This window comes from Epinephelus moara, chromosome 24 (assembly GCF_006386435.1).
Source record: "Epinephelus moara isolate mb chromosome 24, YSFRI_EMoa_1.0, whole genome shotgun sequence".
In the NCBI taxonomy this organism is placed as follows: domain Eukaryota; kingdom Metazoa; phylum Chordata; class Actinopteri; order Perciformes; family Serranidae; genus Epinephelus; species Epinephelus moara.
The window spans coordinates 17,294,795-17,309,867 of record NC_065529.1 but is presented as its reverse complement, the minus strand read 5'-3'; the positions used below and the strand labels follow the sequence as shown (position 1 = coordinate 17,309,867).

The following is a 15,073-nucleotide window of genomic DNA, read 5'->3' as shown; positions in this document are numbered from 1 at the left end:
CTGGACACAGATGATTAAATAATACAATTACAAAATTTAAATGATAGAAATGTTTTATTTCATGTAATATACAAAGGATGACAAATATCTACACCAGCAAGGAGAAACGCTTTTTGATGCTTATAAAAATCCTGACCGAAGGGATACGAAGCATGAGAATACTGTGCAAACATCATGTTCTTCAGTTTCTGCAGAGGTGCAATTTGCTTAGTGGTCTGCATATAAAATCATTAAAACCCACACTGTTGAGCATGAGAGGCAGTACAGTACTGACTTAGTGTTCATTTATGGCATAGTTGTAACTGATAGGCGAGACAAACCAAAATGGCGGCGCACCATTAACCAATTCATTTGTGAAAATGGAGTGATGGAAGAGGGAGTTCCAGCATTTTTGTGATGGAAATGCTGCACTGAACACAGACCACTGTTAAAAGGACCTGATGAGTGTATGTGCAATAAGGTATAAAACGACTTTTCCACAGGAATCACTGAATTGAGGTAATGGCGAGGCATCTGCACGGCTAACATAATTACTAATCAGACTAAAGGGATAACAGGGAAATATGTTTGAAACAAACTGCTGGACTGATTGTGCTACACCATTATAGCTGAGGTAACTGAGCTCCTCTAGAATGTAAGTAAAGTAAATTAGTATTGAGCTGCATGTAAACAAACCTACTTCATTCATGTACATGGTTGTTTTGGCACATTGTCACATGGTATCTCATTGCTGCTGACTGGGAGTGATGCACACATGTATTAAGGTCGTACCCTTCAGATGCAACACATCTGTAATCATATTCAGGATGAAACTGCTAGGGAGGTGAACAGTCTTCGCTTCTTAAGTGTAACAATCTGCTTTAACAGTTTAGCAGAACATTTTTGAGAAGCGCAAGTCAAAGCAATCTCAAGGGCACTGAGTTTGTAAACTTAAAGAATGTAAAATATTTGTGCTCTAAGCAACAGTAACACACTGGATAAAAGGAAAAAAGTCAATTCTGTGTGTTTGAGGGAATGTGAGAGTACACAGGTCTACATGTCTGGAGTGATGACAAGACTCATGTACTGGCTGGCAAGTGAAAAGGCCTTACTAGTTCCTGAGATATGGCGAGGCGTGGTCCTGCTGGGACAGGGCTGGCTTGGCTGCTCAAAAAAGTTGCAGAAAACAATTTTTCAGTCTAGTTATCCGCCGTGTGTTTTCGCACAGGATGGAATTTCCCTGTGGGGTCTGGAATGAACCACTTGTCCCACACGTCAGGATAGGAGGACGTTCTCCCCCAAGGCTTGTAGTGTCCGTTCCAATGGAGGAGTTTGGCAGCTTTCACAAACTGGGGGGAGTAACGGTTTCCAGCGCCTGTAGTGCCTGTAAAACAAGGTTTGCCATCATATGATAATTTATTTAAGTCACTCTGTCACTTGTGTTTTTTTGTTCAAAACATTAAAATCATGAAAACAAAAATTAACCTGAAAACTTTGGCATCCTTCACAAAGAACAGAGCTACCTAAGAGCTGGGACACATGCCACATCTTTAACCACCTGGAAAATGTGAAGTTGGGCGCTCTGTGCCAACTTTAAAGGGCACAGAGGCAGGTTGTGCCTGATGTTGCTGAGCAACCTCAACCATCACCATATCATAGCCTACTTCCCCAAAATCTAAGGCTTGAAGCTTCTCTTCTTCCAGATGTTTTTTAGGGGTTTATTAAAACATTGTCTGTGGGACAAGTGTAAAGCTTTGGTTAGTTCTGTGCTAAAATATCACCTTCTTCCTTATATTAACCACTGACTTATATCTACTAAAGAAATGGAAGTTATCTGCTGGCTGTGATTGGTTGTTTCTTGTCACATGACATGCAGTGCTCATTGCTGCATTTTACATCTTTAACTTTTTATCTCAGATTGCAGCTGTCGTGCCCTAAAAACAGGCACTTGGGAACTCTTTCGCACTGCAACAGTTTTGCTCTCGCTTTTGAGGGCACCTTCCATGCATCCACATAGACAGCAATGGATTTTAGGGCGCAAAAAATGCGGCATTTGTACAGGTCAAGTTGTGATTGCTAGTGAAATTCAACTGACTAGATGCTGTCACAACAGAAAAATACCTAGAAAACCCCCAAAGTCTGTTAAAGAAAATGTTTACCATTTACATACATTTACATGCTGTCATATCTGTCAAAATGTTGAACCTTTTCTTTGCAAACTATAAAAGCTTCTCAAACACTCATGCAGTACAAGTCCTGGGTATATACACATACGATCTCAGAACCCTTTGGCTATTGGCCTGATGACGAGTTAGCCTCTGGGGACAACAGCCAGTATTTCAGAGGTTTTGGAGTAGCCAGCAGATATCTGGGCCAAGACTGTCTCTTCTGTGCGACAGTAAATGTTTACAGTTCAATAAGCAACTTAAGACACAAGAATGGAATAAGAGTTGAGAGATGACATCTACCACTGAAAGGCATCTGCATATAAATGCATTTAATCTTAAATATAATAAAAATATATAAAAATACACTAATAAAAGCTAAAGCTTGCTCAGACATGATTGATTAGTCGATGCTACTCGGACTACAAACGAAAACCATATCACTTCCAATACCAAAATCTTTTCCCTATGCCTAAAGATTCTACAAACGCATGCAGATGTCTGTTTATAGATATTAATACTCATATGTCCAGTATTGTGGATACTGTGATGTGTGGGAGTGTAACAAAACCTTGCACAGGGTTGTCCGTGCATAAAATCAATTTGATCTGCAGCCTATGGCTTATTGAAAATAAACTCTTTATGTCTTCTAGTAACTAAGCAGAACTTACCAAGGTGCCTGACGTGCCACATTGGGTCGATCGCGGAGTGACGTTTGTAAAAAACAATGAGGAGTGGGGGGGTGGTGATACTCTCCGCCAGTGTCTTACTGTACAGATCCTCCCTGAAGAAACCAACAAATAAAGTTTAAGAACAGAAAGAGTCCACTAGATTACATTTTTTGTTTAATTAATGTAAAACAGAGAAATAAAATCCAGATTTTTGCCTTCAGTTTTTGTATATTTAGCAAGACAGACTGCTTCATATTCATCCATCTTTTCACAGGTGTGAGTAACATACTTTGTGTTGAGTTCCATCCAGTGCTCCAGCTGCTGGGTGATGTTCTGGTTCCGCCACTCAGTCAGGTTGGCGATGATGACACCGGGGTTGAAGGAGCATGTGTTGGCCCTCATTCCCAGTTTCTTGATAGCGTCCTTCTTGAAGTCCAAGAAACCTATGTAGTTATTCTGTTGGAGAAGATTCATTATTTAATTAAAAGTCACCATATTCACATGGAAACATTTAACATTATGACACTCTTACTTACTCCTTTACTAAAAAACTCATGCAAGAAATGGCCCACCTGATTTCCAGCCCCTCGAATGATGCCCTTAGCGGATGCTGAATCACAGTCATCAGAAAAAGCAGCTGCATGTCCCGATTTGATGTTGGCGTCATAGAGCTCCTGAATGTCCCCTGAGATCCAACACAACAGGCAAAATCCATCCATTAACTCCCATCTATAAAACCTTTTCTCTTACTGTTTCAACATGTATAGTTTAAAACTATGCATTAGGTGCATTAAAAATGAACTATCTGAATGACAAATAGCTGTTAAACAGTCTCTTTAATTTTGTGGCCCAGGTAGTTCTCTTCCTTTATCTTACCTTGTACAATGATATCATCATCCAAATAGATAGCTTTCTCTGCCTCAGGTATGTATACAGGTAGATAAAACCTGGCAAAAGTCAACTGGAAAATAAAAATTTAAACAAAGTTTGCATGAGACGAACATTTGTAAAGAGTAGCATGAATATTTATTCTGGGACAGTGATAAAACATTCTGCAGTCTCACCGGTTTGGTAGCCTCCAGCGTCTGAGGATCTTTAGATATCTTCCCGTTCAGGAGCTCAGGCTTGAAAATGACGATCTTATACTTGATATTTTTTAGCCGTGTCTTACTTAGCCATGCACTGTTGGTAAAACGAGGAGAAAAGGTTGTGTTAGAGTCCAACAATGGTGACTGAAATCAAATGACTGACATTTCACAAAGTCCTATGCATTAAATGGCCAAAGGGATATAATGGTATGCTTGGTGTAACAATGCAGAAATGCTCCATTGTCTTACTTGAGGTGTTCCACTGTGTCATTCATAGTCACTATGGTGAAGACGACATTGGCTTTACTGTTCTGGTAGACACTGTTCATGGCAGCGATCACAGCTCCCAGTCTCTCCTCAGCAGCGGTGATGAGGACAGGGATCTCCTCTCCTTTCCTCACGGTCTCTTGTTTGAGGTCCGGAGCCAGCTCAGATTCAAAGGGAAGAATCATACCTGCATCTGGGTACACACATATTTAGGATTTCACAAATTACTTCCATGGTTTAAAAGATGTTGACAATACTACACTTGTTCTTCTGAGGAAGATGTGAACCCCATGTGTAGGTACACACAGTATTCTCCCCCAGCACCAAGGTCAACATACCTGGGTTTTCTTTGTGTAAAATATCACTGAGGTTGAGAAGATTTCGTTGTACTATGATGAGGAAGGCCACAGCCAGTAGCACAAGGATGATCACGTTTACTGAAAGACACAATGACAAGCTGGTATCAATGATAGCTGTGGTGCAACAGGCCAAAAGAGTCAATGAAGAAACTGCCTCAGTATTGCGGTAAGGACCTTCTCCATTCACACTGCACTATCTAGTCATGATGACAGGCATGCTTCCTCCACACTGACTCACCTTTCCTCAGTGTCATGATGACAACGGCCTCATCCACTCCAACAACACGTCTGATTAAAAAAACATATAAAAACAGGTAAAAGTCTCACAGCCAGAGATGAATTAGCTGGCTGGCTAATGTGGACTGAGGTGAACTCTGGCTGCTGCTGGACCGATGCGTGGCGACCGCACTGAAACACAACGGGACCGTCAGCAAACGAGTGGCTTTGAACTGTGCTCATATGCTAAAATTTAAAATATATGCAGTGCAGGTGCAATTAGTTATTAAAATAAAACCAGATAGCACTGCTGAAGTAATTCACGCTGAAGCCAAACTGCCAACTCAACATCAACAAGTTTATCCGCCATTGTGATTGCACGTAATAGCTGCCCATGCGTTTGCCTGTTTGTAAAGTTGCAGTAGCATGCTGTTTCCACTAAATACAAAAAAAATGTTAGTTTAACTTCTTTAGCTATATATTATTAAATTACTGTGATTATAGGAAAAAATGTGGGTTTAAACTATAATAGCTAAAAGTCGCTGCACATATTGACAGGCAGTTATTCAGGCAGGCAAAGCTTTCCGCTAACACCAACCCGAACGAGTCAACAAAATGGCGCACTTCACCTACTCCCCAGTGTTTATAGATCTGTGAAGCTGCACGGCTAACACACTGATGCATGCACTGATGAGCAGCCGGACGGGTCCTTCACTACACGACGTATCTTTTTAAAAACCGGAAGACAAACTGTTTCGGTTTGCACCGTTTACACCAAATTCTGTCCGTATGCTTGTTCATTTTTAAGCGGAAAGATGCTGTCTATATTCAAGTCCATTCCCTCACACATGGTAAGAGACGATAAATTCATTTAGTGCGGAGCCGCAGAGTTATGCTAGCTACTCACTCATGCCATTTTATCAAGCTAACGGTTGTAGCTAGCTTGTGCGGTGGTTACAACGACGTTACATTGTTAACAGCTGCTAGCTCACTTTATCACATCCTTACAAGCTGCAAGTTAACCTGCCACACAATGTTTCTGAACCACTGCAGCTTTTAATAGAGTCACATATCAAACAGGAAATGTACCTGTTGTTAGGTGTTGGCTAATATTTTGCCTTGTCTAACTTACATCTTCAGTTAAGCACCGTTAGCTTGTTCTTGTGATGATAGCATTGTCAGTAAGTTAATTTTCATCACTCCAACGTGATGTAACTTGATCCTAAGGTTAGTGCAACATTAAACAAAGTTATCATTATTAGGCCGCACCAGCTAATGTACTTATTTTGAACAGATGGACCCAGTACCCTCCTAACCTCAGTCTGCACACAGATTTTGTGTTGTTAATGTTGTCTAATTGTTGTTTCCCTGTCCCTTGTGTTTCAGGATTATAAAGGCCAGAAATTGGCTGAACAGATTTTCCAAGGAATAATTCTAATCTCAGCGGTAATCTCACCTTGACACATGCAAACGAGCTAATCAAAATATCCCACTATAATGACACTGTCAGGTTCATTGATATCATTTTTGTCCTTGAAGGTGATTGGATTCGTGTATGGTCTGATCATTGAGCAGTTCGGATGGACAGTGTACATCGTCCTGGCTGGTTTTGCTGTGTCTTGTGTGGTAAGTTTTGTTTGTTTGTTTTGCTGTTTAGTTTGTGGGAAATGAACAGCTTTAGATATGTTGTGCACCCGAGATAATTAACTGAGGTGTCTGTCAGTGTGCAAGGGTGATTAGACAAAATTCTTGCACATTGGTGGCTCATGTTCTTGTGGTTGAATACCAACCAACATTATATGATTACTTCTCCTTCTGTCCTTGTCTTTAGTTGACCCTGCCTCCATGGCCCATGTACAGAAAGAATCCTCTGTCCTGGCAGCCAGTTATACCAGAGACCAGTGGGGAGCCCAGCCAAAAACCTCAGGAAACTCTCAAGAAGAAGAAACACAAATAAATCAGAAAGCTCCCTGCCTGACTGTGAATACATCCTTTATATCAGAAACTCTTTTGAATTTCGTCTCACGGTTCACATTTGAAAAGAAAACATGCTTATAGTGTTTGTCAGTCAATGAAATACTTGTGTCCACATAATAAACATCAGATACTCTGTTTTATAAATGGGCTGTTTCATTTGTTTAGAATTGGGGTTAATCTGCAGGACTTAGTATGTCAATGTGTACAAAAATGCATTTCTTAATTAGTACCTTTCTATTTTTCAGTGGCAGGTTTGTTTTATTGAGGTTCCCAACATTAAGGAAATTGAGGGTGAACAAAAAACATTTAGTATTTATTAGAAAAGATTCAAATGTTAATATCTACAGTGCATCTACATTACATTATTTTGTGTTTAAGAAAATAAAATACAGCAGCAGACTAGTGTCTTCAAAGATACAGCATAACAATTACTTATATTCTAGGTTGCATTATAAATAATAACTATCCACAACAGAAAGTGGAAAGATGAGTGCTATAACATGACCTAAAATCTTTGCATAGATATGAAAATTACAGGAACCATTACAAATTCTGTGTTTGAAAAATAAGGTTAAAAAACTGCACAGTCATTTACAAAAGACTGCTCGCACAAGAGCAGCTTCAGTGTGACAATTCCACAACAGGACCTGCAGGCATCAGTGATGATTTGCATGCAAGCAGAAGGAAGAAAGTGGCAGTGCCACACAAGCACAATGGTGTTTTGACAGGAAAAAATGGTTTTTGTGAACAATATTGATGGGTTGTCAGTTCATACAAGTTTCTACTTCAAAGCTGAAACATTTCTCCCAATGACAAAGTTTCCTGTTTAAGATATGTCAAGATGCTTGCCTCTTCTCATGGGTGGTGTCATGGAAATGCATATGTGTCCACTCCCTTACATACAGAATTTTCTCTAAACCTTGATGGCAATGTCCTCAAAGAATTTCAGCTGCCTCACCATCACAGCATACGCTTGGTACTTCTCATCCCCCATCTGGTCACGAAGGGACAGCTGCAGTGAGAAAAAGGGATATCAAGTGTGATCATTTTGGAATTAAAGGACAGCTGAAGTAACTCTGCTTGAGTTACAACCTGTGTTTTGAATTTCACAGACAAAGTAATCACACATTAATATGGCAAATAGATCTATTCTAATGTGTGATATGGATGGAATTTACAACTTGATCTTAAAGTTCTGGTATCACTTTGAACTAAGAAGTCAGTCTAACTTATTTAACTTGTAGCTCTGTTTATTTTTGGATGTCAGAAGTCCAACCTAACTTAAATAATGCATCAGAAAATCAGAGTCGCTTTTGTGTGTAACTTGTGCCCAATGTAACCATAATATCCCTGAGTATTAGCAAAGCATTGTGCACAAATGATCAAAGCTCCTACCTACTTAACTACCTAGTTGCTACAATTTTCAGCAACATTTTCAGTTAAATCATGGGTATAGATAAAGTATATAAAATCTGGTGTGGTGTGTTTTACTTCTTTAAAATCATACTTCTCTTTTGGTGTCATCCTCCAACTCCATGATTTCCAGGACTTTGTCCAGCAGCTTGACCCCCAGTCCCTTCACCACATCTGTTCTCAGGTGTTCTATGGCTCTCCTTATCTTGGCCAGACCAGATGTGGAGCCTTCTGCAGAGAGAAGCTGGTTAAACATAACGGTGGAGAATTACAGACTGATGACAAGAGAGTTCAATTTAAGTATCTGACCTAGTGGTATTTCACCAAGTGACAAGTTTTCTGCTTCCTCCCGAGCCTTCCCATGAAGCACCAGGGTGTCTCTGTACTTTCTGTTCAGTTTGAATTCTGGCAATGCAGTAGAGCCAAATCTGCCCTTGTCCACCTCACTCACACCGTCTCCAATATCCATTCTCAAAGTTTGGGTCATCATGTGGACTAAATCCTGCATGTCGCTGGATTCCGTCTTCCTGCAGTCAAGCAATGTGACACAGCAAATGTGTTAACACAGACTTTCCAGAGCTGATATTATGAATAGCAAAGCAGTACGGTAACTAGATTAGAGTTGAGTTATTTTCTCCTGTGAATGCTCTCACCTTTCCCTGCAGTCTCCGTCTAAACGTTCTGTGGAACTTGTGGATGAGCTGCACTCGTCTTCATCTGACCTTCGCTCTGGTAACTTATCCTGCTGTAACAAAACACATCAAACTGTTGCGACAGATGTTTTGAAACAGATTTCTACTTTAAATTCACTGTAAGATGATCAGATTAACCTCCCAAGGCACAACCAGCCTTTTTCCCCTCCATACCAGCAGGCATTAAAAAAGTGCCATTCCCTTTTAACGACCGTGTTGAGTACAACTGAATGTCACAGTGATGGGGTGTCAGTACCTTACTGTTGGTGTTAGTGATAAAGTCTGAAACAGATCTGGTATCTGGAGTGCTGTAGTGCTCATCCTTGGTGGAAGTGACATCATAAGACGCCCTTCTTACAACATAAACAACTGTGGAAAGAGCAGAAAAGTAATCAAGAAAAAAGTAAACTATCAAGAATTCCTTTTTTTGTTGCTGTTTGAATAGATTTCTAAAAATGTACAGAATATTTGACCCAAAATGTGCCCATACATGTTTGTTTCCTGTAATAAGTGTATAGTATATATAAACATGTGCATATTCTAGGATTACTGCTTTGTTATTTTGTATTGCTCTATTCAAGCCTACTGGAACTTCAGTTATACTGTTTTTTATATAGTTCAAACTATAAATTCTGGTTTTCATTAGGAAAGACAGTAAGTACCTGGCAGGCTGACACTCTCCTGGGACTGCCTCAGTCTTCTTCTCTCTCTGGCAGACAGAGGACGATCCTGAAAATAAAATTGACCCGCATTTTCTGTGATTGATAAACAGCATCTGCTTATTTTCGATTTTGTTTTGTATCATATTTAATTTTCAGTATAATATTCTACAAACTATGGCCTCAAATCAAAATTGCAGAAATGCTGATGCAGCTTATTCTTTTATCTACACATAAAATGTGTCTCAGGCACAAATATGCATGCCCTTTCAGTAATGTGGCTGTATACACTCATTTGCGAGTGGATGAGCACTCTCACCTGTGGCAGTGGTAGGAATCCGTCCTTACAGGAACTAACTGGTGCAGAGGTTGCGGCTACACTGGCTTTCTTGCTCTCTGTGCTCCTCCTGCTTCTCTTCCTCCCCTCCACAGCTATGCTCTCAACAGGAGGTGGAGGTAAAGGTCTTGGAGCAGCCACCTTGGACTAACAGAGGACAAAAAAAAATTGAATTTAATCAACCCTGCTGACTGTTGATTATTGTGTTATTTTAAGTGTGATATTTGTCAAAATGTACTTGTTAAAGAGGAAATTTCAAAAAATCCTATCTTGGCTTGAACTCAGCATTAATTAATTGAGTGTCCATGTCCACGAATGCAACATGGTCAGTTTGACAAAAACAGCACGTATGAGGGCAAAAACCTTTCTCCAATGTTTTCCATGTTGTCCTGTGAGGCACTAGCCTTTAGGAAAAACTGAATCCCATTATTAAACTACTTTAAGATTTTTTTATATTTGGATTCAAAGCTCAACAATCCTTGCACTTAAAGTTCCTAAATTTCCTTACATTAGCTCCTTATATCGCTTTACCTTGTCCTGATCCCCATGTGTCCGTCTTATGTCTCTCCCTTTGTGCTGCTGTGATATAGATGGTTCTGATGAGAAGTACAAGGGTGTTTGGCATGGATTTGTCAGACCCGGCTTACTGGCTGATGAGGGACATTCCTCCTGAACTGGCTCCTAAACAGACACAAGTATACTCTTTCCACTGTGGCAAAATACAAGACAAATAATGAGCTTTATTCTGGCAGGAGTTGACAGAACGAGTACAGGAATTTTAATGCTCACCACTGTTGGAGGAAACGGCTCTAACAGCTTTTCAGTAGATTCTAGGCTTTCCTACAAAGACATAAATTAACATTTAAAAACAAAAGAACATCATATAAGAACACCACAGAGATACCACTATAGAGCACTTACTTGGATGTCAGAGGTGTGGTGTTGTGTCCGAGCTACCTTAAGAAGGTTCACAGTATCATTTTTATTGTCCATATTCACGTCCACAAGCCCTCCGATATTTTCTGCATTGGATTTGTGTGCAGATCTCCTCTCAGGGACATTAGAAGCAACCTCTGTCTTTGGGTTCTGCATATCAGCCTCTTTAAGTAACTCCATGGTATCCTCTTTATCATCCACATCTGACATCCGCTTCCCCCCACATACAGAAAATGTATCCACAGGGTGTGGTGCGCCCTGTGGATGAACGTCTAACAATCCACTGGATGCCCTCCTCTCGTCGGCACCCCGACTGCCAACACCTGATACACACTTCAGGGGGGGCTTAACAGGGGAAGGAGGGGGAGACGGATTTGGTTTCACTCTTCCCTTGCTGTCTTTGTGCACAGTGTGAGTCACAGGTTCATTGACTGCACTGTGGTGTGACACAACTGACTGGGGCCGCTGCACTTGTCTATTCATCAGGTCCTCTTCCTCCTGCAGTTGGACATCAATATTAATGTTGCTGATGGTTGCCAGGGATGCCAAGCTGGCTTTGAGAGCATCAGGTGAGGAGGGTTTGGGTGGCAGAGGTGTTTGGATTGGAGTGCAATCTGCGATGCCGTTCCGAACTTTGTGTTGTTGTGATTTCTCTTCTTTCTGGCAATGAAGACAAACAAAAACCATAATAAACAACACTGACAATTCCCCTCCTGACATCAGAAATGAAGAACTTTGGGTTAACAGCTTCAACTAAAAAGTAATTGGAGCAATCCACTGGACCATTTTAACATCTTACTACTTTCACAACCACGATAAATTTACACACACCTTGTGAGAATAAATATAGAATCATGGAACTTATTTCAGATTAGTCATGGTGATTTGAAAAACCTTGATACAAAATGATAAAGTATTCCTTTAAATTCACAAATACTGATACCAGTTGTCCATATTGCTGTTAGCCCACTGTTAGGATTAATCATAACCGCTGTTCAGGTTTAGCCATTGCATTTCCATTACAGCCATATCTCAGTGGCCAAATGATACTGTCCATTAAGAAGAATAAGAGATTAAGAGAGCATTTCATGTCAACATCTATAACAACTAAGTTGTCAAAATAAAATGCAGCAAAAGACATGATGCCAAGCAACTAGTCAAATCAAAAACTTCTTGCTTATACTGAAACTTTGTTGAGTGTAACAGAAAATACCTGCATGTTACTATTCATCTATCATAAGAAATAATATAAGCAATAGAAAGTCACAGGATACATTTTGATTAGTGACAACAGAGTAAATCAATACTGAGTGACTGACATCATGACTTACTATAGGAATATTCTAAAATAATATTATCGTTAAGTTATTTGTGTTGAATCAGATTTGATATTCTCCACTCACTCACCCGTTTCACTCTGGCTATAGGTTCAGGCTGGGGGCTTCTCTCAGGTTTTGGCTGAGATGACACCACAGACGGTCCACTGTTGGCCCTACAGTCACCACTGCCACCCACAGCTTTCTTTCTTGACTTGGCAGTTTTTCTGGTAAAAACACAATTAAACATAAACATGTAAGAAAAGATTTATCAATCTATGTAATGCTGGCAGTACACTGTGGAAGAAAAAAAAAACAGTGACAGAATTGAAGATCTGACAGTAGAAAATAATTCCAATTCAAGTATACACAGCAAGAAATGAAATGTAAATATAAAGCTTTACAGACATTAGTAATCACAGCAAGCAGCAGTCTGCTGTCAGAGCCACCTACTCTTTAGTGGCCTCAAGGAACATAGCAATTTGTCTTTTGATGTAGGGCTGCCGGAGGATAAGTTTAACATCAGGCCTGTCCTCAGGTCTCTTACACAGCATGCTCTTGATCAGTTCTCCCAGCTGGGGATCATACCTACTGGGCATCTGAGGCAGCTGGTGAGAAAAAAAGAGGAAAATGTCATGTTATTGTGAAACTATTCTGCCTTAAATTCTATTTTTTTATTATTAGGATTCAGAAAAATAATGTACTGTATTAACTACAAGAGCATCAATTATTAAACTGTTGATCAAGGTGGCTAGTGTTACCAATCAATATCCCCTCATAAGAGCTTTCTATCTGTGGTTACTGGGGACGATGACAAGACTATTCCCAACTTCAGTCTAAAATATATGTCCCTGACCTCTTCTGACACTCTCAGGAAATGACAAACACTAAATTACATATGTTTGCAAAAAGAGGACTGACCAGAGCAGAATATCAAAATAAATGTAAAAAGATGAAACCCACCTTTCCTTCTACAATGCGATAAACCAATGAGTTCATATCCTTGGCATTGAAGGCATGCTTCAGTGTGGACATTTCATACACACAGCAACCCAGGGCCCATACATCTGACTAGAAAAAAAACATCAATTTGTAAGACAGTTCCTGTGACAGGTCCAAAATAACTAAACAGAGTGAGAGCAGATGACCAAATTACCTTGTGGTTATAGGGTTTATTAGAGAAGAGCTCTGGGCTCATGTAGTAAGGGGTCCCTATGAGTGTGCTGGCCATATCATTCTGATTCTCCAATACTCGTGCGATGCCAAGGTCCCCAACTTTGATGATGTTAGTCTTAGTCAGGAAGATGTTCTGTGTTTTAAGGTCCCGGTGAAGAATGTTCCTCTCATGCAGGTACTGCAAAGCAAAATCACAACGGTGACTTCATGTGTTGCATACTTTTCAAAGAAAATAAACTGACATTGCCTGGTCTTTACTTTCAATCTGTACCTGGAGTGCCATTGCTATCTGGACAAACCACTCCACCACCTGCCTCTCAGGTAGGAGCTCGCCCTTTTGCTGTTTGAGTCGATGATAAAGGTCACCGCCTTCACAGAAGCCCATCACAATGTACAGCTGGCAGTCATCTCCTTCCCACGACTCCCTGTATGTCACAATGTTAGGATGTCGCAGCTGGGAGAGAAGCTGCGCCTCCTGCTCTGCAGCACGCCGCTCCCGCTTGGAGGAGGTGATTAAATTCAGCTTCTTAATAACATACTGGGAAAAAAAGGAAAAATTCACAGTCAAACTCCCTGAATTAAGAAAAGTACATGTCTGTCAAGCTGTATTTGTGAACACATTTAGAAACGATACACTTGGGAAAAGTCACCATATGGTGGAGAAGCTGAAGAATTTGCAACCAGATTGCAATAAATTAAGTTCAGTTTTAGTTAGTTTTACATTAACATATTAATTTATAAAAGTTAATAAGTGATATAGACCAGAGATTCACAAACCCTGTCAATGATAGTGATCTACATATTAATGAGTTCTTCTCAAGTTATGAAACACTGACATAGGAGCCCTGCACTGGGTATAATTCATGTTTTCTGTCTTATGCTCAAACTACAAAACCTTCTTTACAGGTCACCAGGATGGTCATAAGTATTAATTATCCAGCTACCGTTTTAAAGGTTAAATAAGTTAAAATAAAGTGTCCCTGTTGTCTCAAACCCTTCAAGGACTCTTTAGGGACAACAGCAGACACCAAACAACGGTCAAACTGAGAGTTATTGCTCTGTAAATACCAACATACACCATCTTTACTAACATATGACTTTGTTTCGTCATGTCTTCCACCTCTTTAGATGTGTTAAAATGATTGTTCTTCCATAAATCTGAAATATAACGTTAAAGAGCATAAACAAACCCGTCATGTTTAGCCTACTTTAGCTAACTTTAAACTGGTTGAAGCCTAGCTGGTCTGTGTAACTGTTAGCCTCAAACCTGCTATTATGACGTTTCGAGCGATTAACGTTACACTTGTTAAATCTACACGTTAATTATTTTAACAGTTGTGGGCTGTAAGTTACTGAACTCCACACATACTTTTTTGTTTCTCACCTGTTTTCGGTCTGTTTTGTGTTTCACCAAGTTCACCTCCCCATAGCTCCCTTTCCCAACGACCCTGATGAAAAGATAATTATTCATCCTTCATCAAAACGCTTCATACCGCGACCTGAAACACTGAAAACGTTACTCGACAGCCACGAAGATATCAACGGTTTTATTTCGTCCCATCTTCCAGCAGTAAAGACAAGATAAACGTATGAAATCTGTGTGGGAAAACTTCGGGCTAGCTCACAGTGCCAGCGATGAGATTTTGAAAACGCAGGAAATCAGCAGCAGTCGACAGTTTTTCGTCACTAGGCAACTGGCAGCTCAGTGTCGAGGAAGGAGAGCGGGAGGGTCCAAAAACTACTGTGTGCGCACCACAGCGCCCCCAACGGGGGCAGGTAGACAGCAGGGCGACGCTCTATCACAAGAAGCTGCAACAAAAGG

At 40.3% G+C, this 15,073-nt stretch overlaps 3 protein-coding genes across 4 annotated transcripts; 1 reads left to right on the top strand and 2 right to left on the bottom strand.

The window, feature by feature from the left end:
* Window positions 1-35: 35 nt before the first annotated feature.
* glt8d1 (glycosyltransferase 8 domain containing 1) lies at window positions 36-5,147 on the bottom strand. Its single transcript, XM_050039021.1, has 9 exons — window positions 4,768-5,147; window positions 4,509-4,607; window positions 4,153-4,363; window positions 3,880-3,997; window positions 3,692-3,776; window positions 3,388-3,500; window positions 3,105-3,271; window positions 2,816-2,928; window positions 36-1,363 (listed from the first exon to the last, which is right to left on the bottom strand). Exons 1-9 carry the CDS (start codon window positions 4,781-4,783, stop codon window positions 1,179-1,181), a joined length of 1,107 nt encoding a protein of 368 aa, XP_049894978.1. The 5' UTR covers window positions 4,784-5,147; the 3' UTR covers window positions 36-1,178.
* Window positions 5,148-5,431: 284 nt separating this feature from the next.
* On the top strand, window positions 5,432-6,866 carry spcs1 (signal peptidase complex subunit 1). Its single transcript, XM_050039023.1, has 4 exons — window positions 5,432-5,596; window positions 6,132-6,191; window positions 6,285-6,371; window positions 6,577-6,866. Exons 1-4 carry the CDS (start codon window positions 5,561-5,563, stop codon window positions 6,700-6,702), a joined length of 309 nt encoding a protein of 102 aa, XP_049894980.1. The 5' UTR covers window positions 5,432-5,560; the 3' UTR covers window positions 6,703-6,866.
* Window positions 6,867-7,007: 141 nt separating this feature from the next.
* On the bottom strand, window positions 7,008-14,918 carry nek4 (NIMA-related kinase 4). 2 transcript variants are annotated; one of them, XM_050039016.1, is made up of 16 exons: window positions 14,636-14,918; window positions 13,523-13,789; window positions 13,232-13,429; window positions 13,039-13,146; window positions 12,529-12,683; window positions 12,167-12,302; window positions 10,745-11,419; window positions 10,613-10,663; window positions 10,355-10,504; window positions 9,806-9,970; window positions 9,490-9,556; window positions 9,084-9,196; window positions 8,789-8,880; window positions 8,445-8,662; window positions 8,230-8,366; window positions 7,008-7,734 (listed from the first exon to the last, which is right to left on the bottom strand). In XM_050039016.1, the coding sequence occupies exons 1-16, from the start codon at window positions 14,720-14,722 to the stop codon at window positions 7,636-7,638; spliced, it is 2,718 nt and encodes a 905-aa protein (XP_049894973.1). In that variant the 5' UTR covers window positions 14,723-14,918; the 3' UTR covers window positions 7,008-7,635. The 2 variants fall into 2 exon arrangements, with proteins under 2 accessions (XP_049894973.1, XP_049894974.1); XM_050039017.1 differs by having other exon boundaries at window positions 8,230-8,363.
* Between the last annotated feature and the right edge of the window lie 155 nt (window positions 14,919-15,073).

Bases quoted from the DNA above. Each gene is read 5' to 3' on its own strand.
- glt8d1 (XM_050039021.1), bottom strand. The intron at 4,364-4,508 runs GTATGTTGACCT...GTGTGTACCCAG, and splicing joins TTTACACAAAGAAAACCCAG to ATGCAGGTATGATTCTTCCC. The intron at 3,501-3,691 runs GTAAGATAAAGG...GTTGGATCTCAG, and splicing joins TGATGATATCATTGTACAAG to GGGACATTCAGGAGCTCTAT.
- spcs1 (XM_050039023.1), top strand. From the start codon at position 5,561: ATGCTGTCTATATTCAAGTCCATTCCCTCACACATG. The intron at 5,597-6,131 runs GTAAGAGACGAT...CTTGTGTTTCAG, and splicing joins AGTCCATTCCCTCACACATG to GATTATAAAGGCCAGAAATT. The intron at 6,192-6,284 runs GTAATCTCACCT...TTGTCCTTGAAG, and splicing joins GAATAATTCTAATCTCAGCG to GTGATTGGATTCGTGTATGG.
- nek4 (XM_050039016.1), bottom strand. From the start codon at position 14,722: ATGAATAATTATCTTTTCATCAGGGTCGTTGGGAAAGGGAGCTATGGG. The intron at 10,664-10,744 runs GTAAGTGCTCTA...ATGTCTTTGTAG, and splicing joins ACCACACCTCTGACATCCAA to GAAAGCCTAGAATCTACTGA. The intron at 9,557-9,805 runs GTGAGAGTGCTC...TTTTATTTTCAG, and splicing joins GATTCCTACCACTGCCACAG to GATCGTCCTCTGTCTGCCAG.